The sequence below is a fragment of the Gastrolobium bilobum genome, unplaced genomic scaffold, assembly GCF_033153095.1.
Source record: "Gastrolobium bilobum isolate Gb01-03AN ecotype WA unplaced genomic scaffold, APGP_CSIRO_Gbil_v1 utg16185, whole genome shotgun sequence".
Classification (NCBI taxonomy): domain Eukaryota; kingdom Viridiplantae; phylum Streptophyta; class Magnoliopsida; order Fabales; family Fabaceae; genus Gastrolobium; species Gastrolobium bilobum.
The window spans coordinates 423,850-440,546 of record NW_026899733.1 but is presented as its reverse complement, the minus strand read 5'-3'; the positions used below and the strand labels follow the sequence as shown (position 1 = coordinate 440,546).

The 16,697-nt window shown below is 34.5% G+C and overlaps 1 protein-coding gene across 2 annotated transcripts; it reads right to left on the bottom strand.

Annotated features, from left to right (window-relative positions):
• Window positions 1–523: 523 nt before the first annotated feature.
• On the bottom strand, window positions 524–10,125 carry LOC133293095 (DExH-box ATP-dependent RNA helicase DExH10). 2 transcript variants are annotated; one of them, XR_009749009.1, is made up of 17 exons: window positions 9,051–10,125; window positions 8,516–8,830; window positions 8,324–8,428; window positions 8,154–8,222; window positions 7,213–7,380; window positions 7,055–7,126; window positions 6,847–6,963; window positions 6,385–6,567; window positions 6,114–6,272; window positions 5,596–5,685; window positions 5,402–5,494; window positions 4,939–5,092; window positions 4,683–4,834; window positions 4,511–4,606; window positions 2,562–2,654; window positions 1,404–1,597; window positions 524–823 (listed from the first exon to the last, which is right to left on the bottom strand). XR_009749009.1 is itself a non-coding variant. In XM_061491626.1 (16 exons), exons 1-16 carry the CDS (start codon window positions 10,029–10,031, stop codon window positions 1,487–1,489), a joined length of 2,958 nt encoding a protein of 985 aa, XP_061347610.1. In that variant the 5' UTR covers window positions 10,032–10,125; the 3' UTR covers window positions 919–1,486. The 2 variants fall into 2 exon arrangements, 1 of the variants encoding a protein (XP_061347610.1); XM_061491626.1 differs by lacking the exon at window positions 524–823 and having other exon boundaries at window positions 919–1,597.
• Window positions 10,126–16,697: the final 6,572 nt, after the last annotated feature.

The window sequence follows — 16,697 nt, the reverse complement described above, 5'->3', positions numbered from 1 at the left end:
TCTAATAAATAATAAATAAATATATATAGTCATTGATCAGTCCCTCTCCACCGTAAGGAATAAAGATCCTACGGAAAAAATATACCACAAAGCATTGCAAAATAACCCTTTACACGGTAAATATTATTCACCAGGATAAAATGGTTTATTTGTTATTACAATCATATTAATCTTAAATAACAATGGTTTTTTTAGTTTCTTATTTTTATCAATGACTCATATAGGAGATACAAGTCTTATTTTAGTGTCCTAGAAATAGGGTTAGTAGTACAGCATGAGAATATATACTAGAAAGTTGATATTAGGGTCCCTTCTATGTTGTTGCAAAAAAAAAAACCGATTTTAACTACGTAATTCCAAGAATACATAATTATAATCTTAAAAAAAATTCCTCTCTTCAGAAATTATCTGCTGACGTAAAAAGAAAAAGAAAAAGAAAAAGAAATAGAAAAAAAAAACAATTTTCCAATTATAATTATGTAATCTTGAGAATACATAGTTATAAGAAGTACATTTCCCTTGATATTGACTCAACTGACCCTATCTCTGGATGATCAACATAATGCCTTTGATTCTCTTAAAACACAAGGACATCCAAGATCTCAGTCGCGTTCTCCAACACTCACTTTTTGCTAAATCGAACGGCTAGATATGAAAGGATTCCTAAGTCAGAATTTATTTACTATGATAAGGCTTTAATTCAGTAAGCCCAGTGATTGGAATGTGGACTGACTTTAGGGTTGTAGATTTTTGCAAGTTTAGTGGCTGAATTCACCAGAGAAGATAGCAATGCTCTACATGAAAATTTTCATGCCAGCTTGAACTGAACACAGACGAAAGCATGCTAGTTATAATTGTACAGAACACAGAAGCAACAATGTATATTTGCCAAGAAAAATTTTATTTGGTTTTACTTTTACTCATGATTTTCTAAACAGATACACGTCAGTCACCTCGAATTCAATGGATGACCATGCACATTCAAATGCAAAGAATATATAGAATAAGGAATGACTTCTCAGTTCAACCAATCAAATTATTTAAATGATCCCAAATTAATGAACTATCGACCAAAATTTGTTTAGAAATTTTTTTAGCAATTACAGGCCAAAACGACTCATTTGCACATTAATGACTTCGATTACTGTAATTTCTTCGCCACCTCACTCCCCAAGCACCAAGGCAGACAAGGGGTTTTGAAGGAAGACCTACAGGAGGAATATGCTACCACTCTGAACTAGAAGGATCCAAAATGTCCTAATCATACCACACTAGGCCTTCGTTTTCTATGACTCTACAACCAATCCCTTTACTATTAGGGACTGTATACAAAGTGCATTTAAAATTAAAATTAAAATTAAAATATTTACAAGAGAAAACTTAAGAGAAGGAATTGAGCGCACCCAGAAAGGTGGGATGTGACAGTCAGAACTTTATGCCAGCCAGAATAACCAGGAATATAGCGAATGGCCTGCAGGGAAACAAATCACAGATACAGAGAATTCGCAAACATAATACCTCGACGAAGGCTTTCGCTAGCTGCTGCAAATTTCTTATCCAAGTCAAGCTCTCCAACTGCATTAGCAGCAGCACGCAACTGGAAAGAGGCAAGACATTCAGAACTCTATAAAATCCATCACGTCAATGTATTATTTATCTTTGGTTTCCAAACTTGAATTAAACCAAGAAAGTGTTTTAAAATAACTTGGAAAATGATCGAGCATACTAACTTTTTAGTGTATAAGCCTCTAAAGGTTAAATCCAAATATTTGCAATATTTAAAGAACTGAGCTGGGGCACTATGACTTTCATTTGTCCCAAAGAATTATGTTTTATCAACATGGGTCATCTATAGTAAATGACTAACAAAACTTCTAATATTTAACTTGCATGAACAACGGAAGAACTTTCCAATAATAAATTGATTCCTAAAATACAAGTAGACCACTTCTACTTTGACCGTGGAAAAAAATCTTGAGTTTCCAATTTTGGCAATGAAACAACTCAAACTTCAAACATATATCAAATATTCCATCCGTAACAAAGTTATAAAATCTAACAGAAAATGTAACTGAACAGAATAGCACACTTATTGATTCAAGTTCCGCCAAACCCCCAACTTAACTGGATTAACTTGCTCTTTTCCACTTCTTAGTGAATAGAAGGTGTAAAGAACCAATTCAATCCAAAAGTTTAAGCTTGTGAGTGAAGTTACATTAATGGTTTTATATATCTCTAACACGCCCCCTCACACGAAAGCCCATTGGATTTGAAGGGTGAACAATGCACAGGCCCCCACCTACCAGTGCTGAGAAACTTCACAAGACTTAATTAATTATTAATTAAATGGGGGGCGGTGAGGATCAAACTCGTGACACCGAGGCTCTGATACCATGTAAAGAACCAATTCAATCTAAAAGCTTAAGCTTGTGGGTGAAATTACACTAATAGTTTTATATATCTCTAACAGAAGGCCTAATTGTCAAATGCAAGTTTTAAGCAAGTTAATCATAAAAAATGAAACCAAGTCGCTATTTGCTACAGTGTGCACAACTTTATACCTGATTCAAAAACTCGTCAAGCCTTCTTGCACTCCTAATGATACTCCCCTCAAAGATGTCTGTCATTTGTATAACATCACCAAAATTTGCTCCCTGGGAGAAAAAAATTGAAAGGAAAGACAATAGGGATTAATATAAACTTACGAACAAGTAAATAAATCGTTCTTTTTCTTTTCTCCCACTCATAGGAGAATGCATATCCACCGAAAGTCTTGCTGCGGCTAAGATGTCTATATAATATATATGTCTTGGGTTTCAATTTAAAATGAGTTTTAGTACCACAGTCTTTACAAATGATTCAGTTTGCCTATGTATGCATGCATGGCTTGTCCCAATCTAGGGTAAAGGAGGAGAATTAGCATCAAACGCAGAGAACCGGCTGTAATAGGAAACATTTATATGTGTAAGATGAATCCTTATGTTGAAGTGTACCCTTCTTAGCGACACGTTGCATCGGACCCTGGGTGTAGCAAAAAATAGGCTAGAGTCCTTACCCTAAGGCAAAGCGCCACCTATTCACCCATATTTGGTGGCAAGCAAGAAATGCCCAAAGGATAAGGAAGTGATCGGAAGCTAAAACATACGAGTCTTAACAAGTACTTAGCGGATATTTTTGCTAGAGAGAGAGTGAATACTGTATTCTTGCAAGAGACTAAATGGGTCAGAGAAAAGGCTAAGGAAGTGGACAACATCAGACTCAAGATGTGGTACACAGGTATAAACTAAGAGTAAAAATGGTGTGGGGATTATGATCAATAAAAGTTTAAGAGACAGGCTTGTTGAATTCAAAAGAAAAGATGGCAAGATTATTTTGGTTAAACTTGAGCCGGGTGATTTAATTTTCAATATTGTGTGTGTATCCCCCAAGTTGGACTACACGTATTCGAAAAAACCAATTTCGGAAGATTTGGAGGAGGCTTTACTGGGGGATACCACGGTGAGAAGAAGATTTTTATAAGGAGGAGATCTAAACAGACATGTTGGACAACGTAACGGAGGTTTTGGCTGTGGGACTAGAAATGAGGTTGGAGAAGATATCCTGAACATTCACTAGCTTATGATTTAATGCTAAAGAACAACTTTTTTCAAAAGTCACACTCGATCACTTATCGCAGCAGTCAAAATTATAGCCAAATTGATTGATTTCTTTCTAGAAGATAAGATAGAACCCCATGTGTAGACTGTAAAGTCTACCCTAGAGAATGGGTAGTTACGCAACATAATTTGGTTGTTTTAGAGGTTTGCTTAACAAAGTACAAAAATGCGAAAGAGTGCCTAAAACCCAATAATAAGATGGTGGAAGCTAAAGGAGGAAAAATAGACAGAGTTCAAGGAAAGAATACTTCAAGAAGGACCATAGCAGTTAGATGGAAAAACAAATGAAATGTAGAACGAGATGACTATTTGTATCCATATAGTGGGAAGGGGTGTCTTAGGGGAAAGTGGGAAAGTAAAGGGAATGGATTTCAAACAAAGTAAACTTGGTGATGGAATGAAGAATGCAAGAAGAAACTAAATAGAAGAATGACTGCTTTAGTCGTTTGCATAAATGTATTAGCGAGGAGAACTTGCAAAAAGTTTAGACTGGTTAGAAAAAATATTAAGAAAGCAATGTGACAGGCTAGAGGCAAAGCTTTCTTTGACTTGTACAAAATACTTGGGAGCAACAAAGGTATTTATAGAGATCAGTTTGGTTTAGGGAAAAATATAGTCTAGCAAGGAGAGCCCAAACTCTTAAATTTCCTGGGGATCAATCTACTATTTTCTGGTCCAGTTCCTATAACAATCTATACAATTTCAAGTTATGAACTAGTTAACCCACATGAAAGTGGAGAAATAATAATATAATAACAACAATTTGTCCAGCAATTCAAATTTTATAGTAGAAATCAAGCAAATGGCTTAAAAAGTGGACAAGGCATTCAAGCAAAAAATATGATATAACTAACCTTTGACCAAGAGTATATAACATCCATCAAGTACGGCCTTACTGTTGATTCCACATACTCATCCACATTTATATCCAATTTGCATTCATGTTGTATCTGTGACCAAAGAGAGGCCCCACTTATAATTTAATTCACAAATTCCCAAGAAAAATCAAGTTAAAATGTAAAGCACCTCTGCTATTCTTCTTGCACTGTCTTGAAGCTGTTGTAGAGGTCTTGCAAGCTCTGTTCTCAGTTGTATCTGCTGCTCACTTGATTTATCTCCTGGTATAAAACAACTTGCAAGGGCAGCAACTTGATGATGGTCAAGATCATTAAAAGTACCTAATGGGGAAGGGGAAATCAAGAACAGAAAAAAATCAGATTATGTAACATAATAAACTACAGACTATATAGAAAGCATTAGGAAGAAATGCATATTTATTCACCATTAAACATTAATTCAGTGACAAGGAGCTCATCGCCTGTGTCAATCAAGCAGGCTGCCCGTCCCTTCAACTGAACTACACCATCAGCATCAATATGCCCCAGCTTCTTTAAGACTCGTGAGCGATTCTTCAGTTCTTCGCGAAATTTTTGTAGCTGAAAAATTTAAAAAAATTGTCATTCGGTGACTTGTCAATCCATCAAGACAACTAAGATCATACAACAAAGTTCAAGATATTAAATACAGGAGTACAGTGATCCAACGTCCACTAGTGCAATCAAAAATTTGCATGAATAAAATTGTCGTATTAGCATCCCATCAACTGTTAAATTGTAATTTACAATGGGTCATGGGAACAAATATACATGTACAGCCTTGACTCCCATTCAGTACCAAACATCAAACATGTGATCCAGCTTAATAATTAAATATAGCAAAGAAAGAAGCCTCAGCCAAGCCAATACCTGGGAATCCCGCATTTTCGTCTTCAGTTGCTGAATTTCATGATTCACTTCTGCTTTCCTCTCAAAGCATTTAATTTGATCCACGTCTTGATGCTAACTTACAGCAAAATGTTAAGGAAACACCCAACCAAAGAGCAAGCAACATTGCATTTATAACATACAGAATCGGGATCATAGAATTCATCTTAACAAACCTTGTGCATAGGATGAGCAAACAACTTTTTCTCAAGTTCCTCTATTTGATTAACAAGTTCAACTATCTCTGAATCTCGTATATCCATGTCCTGAAAATATTATTTTAGAGAATTTAATACAAAAACAATGTCGTGATTATGTATGAGATAGAGAAGTTACAAGAATCTTCCTCATTTAAAATCAGGAGAATGAGATAGAGAAGTTACAAGATAAACAACAATGATTAGAAGAAAATAAAATACAGAAAGGTCATCTAAGGTTTTGGCTATGCAATGCAAATATTGGAACACACCCAATAATGAGAAGGTCAAATGTCGGAGATCAATAAATTTGATCAAGCTTCAGTCATAGTTAACATAAAAAGCATGTGCCAATTAGCAGGTTAAACATAAATAATCTAGGGCAATCAACCCATAACCCTGATGTGAAATGTTTAAGAGTTTTATTTATATAACTCTTTCTTAGAGATAGGGAACATACCAGCAACTTATTATAGCTGAGTATGGAAGATAATTACCTTTACAGGGTTAAGTTTTGGAAGACCTTGAGGAAAACGATTGCCCAGCTCCTGTACAGCAAGCAGTATACTTTGCCTTGCTTCCAAGGGCCGAAGATCAGGAGGTACAGATATCCTCAGTTTACAAAGGGCAGAGATTAAAGGTAATTGAACAGGGACCTAATGCAAAAGGAAGCAGTCAAGAGAAAGTAACAAGTTTTTCAGATACATAAAGTGAATTACAACAGAGAGCCAAGAAAAAGTAGCGCAACTGTTTGAAATGTCAACCTACCACATGCATTTCACCTTTCTCTCCAGGGCGGGGTGGACATGGTTTTGGCCGTGAACTATTTTCACTTGAACCTGGTGAACAATGAAGTAAAGTATCAACTATATAACCACCACCGGAAGGTTTCTTAACGACATTGACAACAACACCCCAGCCCCAATCAGTTCCGCCTTCTCTTATTTTGATCTGCAAGGTTAAAAAGTCCATCTATCTCAGTAAAGTATGATCAGAGGAGAAGCAGCAGAAAACAAAGTAAATAATAGAAAAACCAAAAATATGTAAAATGAATAATTGTAGAAAAAGACATTAAAGGGGGGGAAAAAAAACTATCAAATACCTGATGTTTAATACTATATCAACATGTCAATGATGTCATAAACTCATTTACATGCTGAATCTCAAGATAAATGAGAGAAGCAAAAATAATCCAAACTCATTTCCATGCTCAGGCTAACTATCACTTACCAATCGACCAGGAACAAGAAAATAAAGAATCATTTCAGGCCTTATTATTTGTGACATCATCTTCTTCTCAAGCTGTGCTATTTCCAGTTTTAGCTTATGATATTCAGATACTTCAGCCTACATAAATAATGAATCAAATATCAATGTATTAATACAAAGTAGAATGTGTAATTAAGAAAACTAAACAGGGGCCAGGAACAAAGATTACCTCCCCTGAAGCATCAAGCAAGGTTACTTCCTGTTCCAGTTTTGACACCTTTTTCCCCATATCAGGTAAGGCCTTAACAAGAGTAAGAGGTCCATGAGTTATAGATCATAGTGTAACAAATGCTAATAAGATTTTGAAAGAAATGGTTCAGTAGAAACCTTTTCATATTGAAATTGATGAAATGAATTTCTTATTACGTGTTCAGCAGTGAACTGGCCTTCTGCACGGCTCATCAAATTTAAAATTGAGTAGTAGCTAAGCCTGAATGTACTAACTAAAGGAGCAGGTTTACCCAAAACCATATCCTTAAGGTTATTCATTTCCATCTGCACACACATAAGTATTGAGTTGATTAATGGAAAACCAATTAGTTTTAATCCTTTCTAAAATCAAACAAGATACTTTGTTACATAGATTATGAACAGAATTTGAACATAATATAGAGCATTAACCTTAGTCCTACAACCCTACCATATAAGGAGGTACCAACAAAACCAACAAGATTTATATAAACAAGAGTTTTCATACAGACACACAGACATACACAAACATAAACAATATATTATAAAAAAAAAGTGCTTTTGAAAGCCTAATTTATAGATTCTGTTAAATAAATGAAGGGAAAACAGAAGAAAAACAAAAAATTATATAATGTTACTAACCAGCCCAGAAACTTCCATGTTCATAGGGTATACCATAGATCTTGAAAGAATTGTAACATATATCACAACTAAAGAGTACCATGTTCCACCCCAATGAAACAAAATTAATATATATATATATTAGGGAAAAGTGTTTGTCATTTTAAATGACACAAAGTTATGTCATTTTTAATAAAACTACGTCGTTTTGGTGTGTTTTGTCATTTTCTCTTTTTTATAAAATTAGGAGCAAAAAGAAAATAAGGACATCAAGAGCATAAATTATGCAATGTAATTATTAACAAATTTGGGCATCAAAAGATCCCACTAACACTAAATTAAGAATGAAGGACTCACAAGGTCAATGAAAAGATAGAGATCCCATTGCAGAATTTAATTAGACAGAAAGTTCACAAATTCATGTAACAGAAAACAAAATTGACTAGCAGTACACTGACCTGCTCATCAATCATTATGATACAAATTCCACGCTCATCTTTGCCACGACGGCCTGCCCTTCCACTCATCTAAAGGTAGCAAATCATTAATAGTAAAGTGAGCATGGTAATACCTTAATAGAATGAATAAGTCATCGACCACCATCATGCAAAAATAAATCATCATTCACCTGTATATATTCACCAGATCCAATATAACGGTGACTATCACCATCCCACTTCTTAACGGCAGTGAACACAACAGTTTTTGCTGGCATATTCAAACCCATTGCAAACTGTAGAAAATTGCAACTCAGACTCATTCCAGAAGTAACAGAAAAGAATAAACAAAGCATGAAATCAGAAGCTGGACAAAATCTTACAGTCTCAGTAGCAAAGAGGGCCTTTACAAGACCTTCCTGGAAAAGAAGCTCAACCAATTCTTTGATAACAGGAAGAAGGCCAGAATGATGGACAGCAATCCCTCGCTGAAGAAGTGGCAACATCAGCTCAATAGCAGGTAAGCTCCTGTCTTCTTCATTCAAACAGAGCACAGCATTACGAAAAACCTGTTCCACTGTATCCTTTTCCTCTTGGTTATTGAAATCAAGCTTGGACATAGACATTGCATGCTGTTCACACTCTCTTCTACTGAAGCTAAAGATGATAACGGGTTGGAATTTCCGTTCCATGATCATCTGAAAATCAAGAAATATTCTAACTCAAATAAAGGGTAAGCACTACATAATAGAGGACTTTCCAGATTTGACATATAACCATTTATAGCCGTAAGATTGACATGTTCTGCAACATTAAAGAAAAATTCTCTTATGAACACTAAACTAAATGAAGTCATGACTACATCAAGAAGAAACCTAACAAACAACAAATGGTAAGGCTGAGCTGAGTGGAGCTGACCTTAACAATCTTATATATGTCAGAACCACCAGAAGCAGAGCCTCCTTTCCCAATTTTTCCATTGCCTTTAGCACTCCTGTTCCCATCACCCAGTTTCTGCTTCACGAAAGTATCTTGCAGCTTCAGAAAATTATCTTCTCTGAACTGCTCATTCTCATCAACAACCAAATACAAGCCACTGCCACCAATGGGGAAAACGTAGTGCTGCAAAGGAGTTGGGCGGAAATCAGTGTACACCACATGACAAGGCTGTTTGTGAATATTACAAATCCACTCAGCAAACTCGGTGGCATTGGACATGGTGGCCGAAAGGAAAACCATCTTAATAGCAGGTGGCAAGAAGATAATACTCTCTTCCCAAACAACACCCCTCTCGCGATCCTTCATGTAATGAATCTCATCAAATATAACCCAAGCAACTTCTTTCAAAACCTCAGAACCCCTATAAAGCATTCCCCTGAGAATTTCTGTTGTCATGACAAGGCAAGTTGCGTTAGGGGAAAGTGTTACATCACCGGTCATTAAACCAACGTCTTGAAACTCCTGGCTGAGCTCTCTGTATTTCTGGTTGCTCAGTGCTTTGAGCGGGGAAGTGTAGATCACTCTCTGCTTGTCCCTGAACGACATTGCGATGGCGTACTCGGCGACGGCGGTTTTTCCGGCGGACGTGTGGGCTGAGACCAAAACGGACTCGTTTCGTTCAAGGCAAGCGATTGATACTTGTTGGAAAGGGTCGAGGGTGAAGGAATAGGACTTTGCCATTAAACCGTTGTAGAGAGGGTTTGAGAGTGTGCCGTGAAGTGATTCCTCCTTGCTTGAGAGGTAACCGCTTGGAACAGCTACCTCATGAACGCATGTGCGTTCCGAACTGCGAGGCTTCTTTGGCTTCGAAATGTCAGTAACGACGTCGTGTTCCCTTCGCTTTCCAAGTGTCGTCGGCGATTCCTTCTCCTTCTTCTCCTTTTCCTTCTCCTTCTCCATCGCCTCCTCAACTCAGCTGCTACTGCTACTGCTACTACTCGAAGCCCTCCTCTACTGAATTTGAAACACACAAACAGCGCAAATGGATTTGATTTTCACGCCAAAACCCTAATTTGTTGCGTTTTGGGCAGTTTTATTATTAGGGAAAAGTTAAAAAAACATTTTTGAATCACTTAATCCTTATTGCTTTTTTTCATTCATGTCCCACTTGTGAAAACTTAAAACACTTATTGAGAGAATTTTTACTGAATTTTTTTTCCTAAAAAATTTATGTACTCATTATGACAAAATCTTGTTACTTCTCTAATTTTATCTCTGGTTTTGACATAAATATTTTTGTCTCTATTTTTGACGTAATATGATTTTTGTCAAAAAAATTATCATTATTTTTGACGAAATTTTTTTCGTTGATAAATTCTCTCGGTATTTGAGACTATTCTAATAGTATCACATCTAAAAATAATTCACTTTTCAAATTTCAAAATACTAAGGATAAATAAATAATTTTTAATATTTTTTCCTTCAAATTGAGGGAACTTTGCTTTTAAAGGAGAGAAGAATTTTAGAAAATTTTAAAAAATCCTCAATTTCTTTTTCCCATTTTTTTAAACTTACAAATAAGGAAAACGAAGGGATTAATAAAATCCTCCATTTTTTTCCTTTTCATCCTAAAACTAATTCGCAAAAGAAAAAAAAAATCAAATATATCTACTTACAAAAAGATGAAAAGTATTAGTGCGTGGAACCCACTGCCATAAACGAGAGCCACCGGCCAAGTCGGTTTCACGTAAATTATATACGAGTGTGTTTGGTACAAGATTATTTGAAAAATTACTGATAAATCTTTTTTCTGTAAATGTAAATTGCCATGTTTGATAGAAGTAAACAAAATTCAGTTTCCGGATATCATTAATTACCAGTAATTTAATTTAAAAAAAAAATACTATTCAGATTATCAAAAATAATATGGTAACTAGAAGATAGCGAAAAAAATGATTCATAAAGTAGAGACTAATAGGAATTGATTCATTTATAAGAGGCAAGTATCTAAGGTTAGTTAAAATTAATAAATTAGAACAACTTCATAAGTATATTTTTGATAGAGAAAGAAAAAGGATCCAATTCGAGCAAGGTTTCCAAAAAATTCAATTTACTTTTTGGAGGAATTGGTAAAACTATTTCGATCCAAAGTGTATACGAGGGAATCAACCTTCTATTTGTATAATTATTTGAGAGAAAGAAAAAAAATTTGAAACAAAAATACCCCAAGACACATCAAAACTTAGACCCAATCTATCAATTACAAAAGTAAAAATAGTCTGGAGTTATTTTTGTAAAATAATCTCATATTCCAAATCATTTTTCATTCTAAACCAAACATGAAATCAGTAATCTTTACTCAATATTTCCGGTAATATTTTGGCAAACCAAATACTTTTTTGTAACATTCCAGGTAAATTCAATTTCTAGAGTATTCTCAGTGATCATGATTCTCGAATACAAAAAAATTTCTCTTATACCAAACACACCCCTATTGTGGCACGAAACTATTTGTACGCTCAAACCCGCGAGTAATGTATAAATAGCACAGAACACCCCACAAAAACTGAAAGGTGGAGGGACACGTTCACGTTCGCGCTTCCCTTGCTACTACTCGAAGTCCTCCTCTATTGAGTTTGAAACACACAAACGGAGCGCAAATGGATTTGTTTTTTACGCCAAAACCCTAATTTGACGTATTTTGTGCAGTTTTATTGTTAAAAAAGAGGAAAGTTATACTTACAATTATTATTTTTTACAATATCTTACAACCATATCTTAATACTGTTGATTTTCGTCAATCAACGGTTATGATTTTCGTAAATTAAACTCATCAATTAATTATTAATTCACAATAAATGATATCCGTTGATTGACGGAAATCAATGGTATTAAAATATGGTTGTAAGAGATTGTAAAAAAAAAAGTATAACCTTCCTCTTAAGGAAAAGTTAAAAAAAAAAACATTTGTGTCTAAACAAAATCAAGTGTATGAAAATTTAGAATACTTAATAAAAGATTAAAAGAAAAATAGAAAAAAAAAAGTCAAATGTGTTCAAATAGAAAAAATAGAAAAAATAAGGTCAAATATGTTAAAAATCAGTGACAGAAAATTCTAAAATTAAAAAAAAAATAGTCCAAATGAAAAAAAATACCAAAGACAAAAAATAGAAAAAATTTAAGATAAAAAAGGAATGAAATACAAAGAAATCATAATTATGATTTATGAGTTTTCAATATATTTGATTTTTATTTTTTATTTTTTTTCCTTGAATTATTTTATTCTTATTTATTTAGATATGTTTAATATTTTTTATATTAGTATTTTTTCACTTTTTGGTTTATTTTATTTTGATTTTATTCATTCTTTCTTTTTTTTCCTCTGCCACCCCATTTCTTAAAGTTTTTCTTAAAGAAACATGGGAAAGGATATTGTGACAATCAAGTTGTGTTACTACCAATTTGAAAGTTCGAATTGGCCTTGAAGGCCGTAGCATGTGAGAGGGGGAAAATAAAATTTTTCCGCACGCGAAATACACATGCATATCATGATACATACTTTAAGACGTATGACATACCTTGTTCGTGAAAAACTCAAGACGATCAAAGGTAGGTCTGAAGGGTTCAGACCCTCTAACGTTGATCCACACCACCTGCGTCTAGATACAGGAACTCTTTCCAGTAAAGCCGCCAATTGATCACCACAGATAGGCTTGCTATTCGCTCAATGTGTGATGAGAGGAGGCTATGTAAAAGTGTTTGGAAGAGTGAGGTTTTCAAAGTGGCGCAGGAAATTATGAGAGAATGGCTTGGTTAGTTTTCTAAAAACCCTAGAAGGAACATATATAAAGAGGCGCACAAGAGGAGCCTATTTGTTAAAAACAAATCAGATTTTTAATCAATAAAAATCCCTTCCAAAAGGGCGCTCCATCAAAGAGAGAGAGAATAGGATTTGTTGCAAATCAAATATCATCAAATCTTGCCAACAACATCCTATCATATCTTTATGATATATTAGGTTCAAAACCTAATCAAATATCTGATCATAAATCATCATATAATCAGTTATATGGTGTGCCCCATATAGCCTAAATAATGACCAGATACATTTGAGTAATCAAATCACTCAAATATTCTCTCAACAGATTCTATCTTCTGGAGCTGATACTGATGACTAATCATCAGCCATATTAGCGCCCCATATCTCCTTGGATTATGTCCAAGAGATTTTCTCTTGATATGTTCCAACATGATCTAATCTTGTTATGTTCCAACAAGATCTTATCCTCTCTTTTTCAAACAAGATCTTATCTTATCCTTTTTCGTAATGAAACAATTTTCATAGCCAATTCTAATTTAATTATTAAATTCAAATATTCAAATTTAAACTTTCAAACATTCAAATTCAAAATTCAAATTTCAAAATTTCGAATTCAAATTTCAAATTTCAAATTTCAAATTTCAAATTCGAATTTCAAAATTCAAATTCAAAATTTAAATTTCAAAATTCAAATTTTAAATTCCAAAATTCAAAATTTCAATGTTTCATAATTAATTAATTTAACTAATTAAATTAATTAGTAATGACTTGGACTATCCAAGCTCATTACATTGACCATGCGCCCTCCACCCCTTTAGGTGGAGTTCCAAACTACTTCTTGAGCTAATAACTATTATAAGACCCAATACTTTTAATGCTAGAGCATCTAGACAATTAGGTGTTTGTGTGTGACCCATTAGGTCTAACATAGCCACTGACATAAATGGGCTTGGGCCCAATAGGCCCACAACCCATCTAATGACAACACAGAGCACTAGCAATGCTTTGTTGCCCCAGAACTAGTTAGATTAATGATTTGATCATCCTATTAAACATATTTGGTTGCCGTATGTTTGTCCCTTCGTCTCGGTTACCTTCCCATAAAACCTAGGGTAAAGAAACGTATCATCCCTTGCGATTTAGGGTTAGCTTTTTATGAAATAGGGAGTCTTCAATTTACTGACTCTAAAGGCAGATCATCTTATGATCTCTTTTACTATGCATAGATTCCTGAGTCACTGTAAATGTCATCCTGATTTCTCCGGTTTAAGGATAACCTAATCTCTCACAGAGATTTGACGAATTCCTTCAGCTTATCACCCTAACCTTGTGCCCTATCAGGACAAGCCTAAGAGCATACCTATGAATCTTCATGTTTCAGGAAGACGAGGTATACAGTCAAAGCATGACTTCTAAAACACAGTCTAAGTGATAACTTCTGGTCTAAGGAAAGACATACCCAAATATAAAGAGACTACTCTAATGATACTATCTGTGAGATTTCTTCATAGAGTCTCTTTGTGGGTCCGTTCAGTGCGAGCTATACTCTTATAGGTCCACCCACGACTTTAGCTAAGACATCTCCATATCTGTAGCACACGAGGTCTATACCTTGTATCCATATACAAGTAGATAAGTCATGCTAGTCTTACCCGAGATTACTGACCCCATTCTCAGTATCTCTAGACTAGGAACATAATATTAGAAATAAGCATTCGGTATTCTTGAATCCTCATGATCGTGATCTCATCACAGATATTCAAGAGATACCTATTTTATTCCACGGGGTTTATCAAGTTATTCATAATATATTAACATTAATATCGAGATAGAATTATGAAACAAGATAAATAGTGCTTTTATTTATTTGCGACAATATTAAAAAGGTCTACATCTATGTCCTTATTTAATCATAAGATTGTCTCTAGGACACATAAATACTAACACAAGTGACTACCAATCAATCTCACCGTTAGATCGATTATGTCGATCCAACGATTATATTTATTTTCCATATTTGTATGGTCATGATTCCCCGTATTTAAAGTGTAAGTATTAAATATGGGAAATCATAACCATACAAAAGTGAAAATAAATATAAAGTATTAAATTTGGGAGATCATGACCATACAAAGATGGAAATAAATATAACCGTGGATCAATATAATCGATCTAACGGTAAGATTGATTGGTAGTCACTTGATAGTAACACAACTTGGTTGTCACAATATCCTTTCCCAAGAAACATATAGAACAAAATAGACATATAAAAAAGGGGGAAGGATATTGTGACAACTAGTGGTGAAAGTGGGATGGGCTGGGCCGAGCTTTGCCCCGAAAAGCCCAAGCCTACGTCAAAAAAATTCAATTTGGCTCGGCCCAAGCCTAGTATGAGTCTAACTGTTAGTCTGGTTTGGCCCGTTTATGAAAAAAACAAATGGTCTGGCTTGGCCCGTTAGCCTGTTAATTTTTAACTTCCAAGCAGAACCATGAATCAACTTTACAAAGTACTTAAATTCTGTTGCTACACCAAAAATCAATTTCAACGTCCAAACAGAATCATGAATCATAACAAAACTAATACAATGTGCATTTAAGTCATTTTCAAAAGCAAAATGCTCAAATTAAATAACATATATTTCATCAGATCCAACAAACAAATCCATACTATGTAAATTAAAATAACAACATGAATCCAACAAACACATCATGATGCTTGTAGTAAGTATAACCTCTGACAAAAATCTTTTAATATATTCATATACACAATCTAACATGTTGAGATGTTGGTTCCTCCTATATAAGAAATAAAGTAAGATTTCTATTAAAATATAATCGAATATGATTAAGTTATAAATAATTGCAATTGATTAAATTTATATCTTTTTTTTTCTTCAAGGCATACTTACTCTATTTTATTTATTTTATTTAAAATAAATAGTACAATATAGGCCGGCCTGTAGGCTTATAGGCCCGACCTTTTGAAAGTGGGCCTACGGCCTTTTTATTAAACAGGCTTTTTTAAGGTCCGAGCCCGGCCTATTATACAAAATATACTAGGTTAGATCTAGCCTGATGCAGGCTAAGCCGTAGGCCCCTGTAGGCCGACCCGGTCCAGTTTCACCCCTAGTGACAACCAAGTTGTGTTCCTACCAAGTGACTACCAATTAATCTCACCGTTAGATCGATTATGTTGATCCAACAGTTATATTTATTTCCATCTTTGCATGGTTATGATTTCCCATATTTAAATTGAAAGCATTAAATATGAGAAATCATAACCATACAAAGGTGGAAATAAATATAAAGTATTAAATTTGAGAAATCATGACCATACAAAGATATAAATAAATATAATCGTTGGATCAACATAATTGATCTAACGGTGAGATTAATTGGTAGTCACTTGGTAGTAACACAACTTGGTTGTCACAATATCCTTCTCCTATTGTTATTACATTTTTTTTTCTCCTTATAGCTTCCTTCGTTGCGGGCCTGGAGTAGAGAGTCACAGGCCCAATCCTTGCAACTTTGAACTTCACTTTGAATGCAGGGAGTCAAGCTATAAAATCATGAGGATAGGAACATTATTTTATAATAATTTACACTCGCCCTTCTTTCTCTATGGAGTCACGCCATGAAATCACTATAGAGGAACGTCAATTTACATTCACCTTTCTTTTTCTGAGATAAAGATGGCTTTTTTTCAAGATTTAATGACCATAATTATCTCTTTGAATGAAATATTCCTAGGCTCTCGTGGTATCTCCGTGATTCCAGTGGATAAAAACCCCATACATGTTTAG

Coding starts and splice junctions, on each gene's coding strand:
- LOC133293095 (XM_061491626.1), bottom strand. CDS start 10,031: ATGGAGAAGGAGAAGGAAAAGGAGAAGAAGGAGAAGGAATCGCCGACG. Junction 6,273..6,384: donor AGAAAGGTGAAATGCATGTG/GTAGGTTGACAT, acceptor CTTTTGCATTAG/GTCCCTGTTCAATTACCTTT. Junction 1,598..2,561: donor TTGACGAGTTTTTGAATCAG/GTATAAAGTTGT, acceptor GCCTCTTTCCAG/TTGCGTGCTGCTGCTAATGC.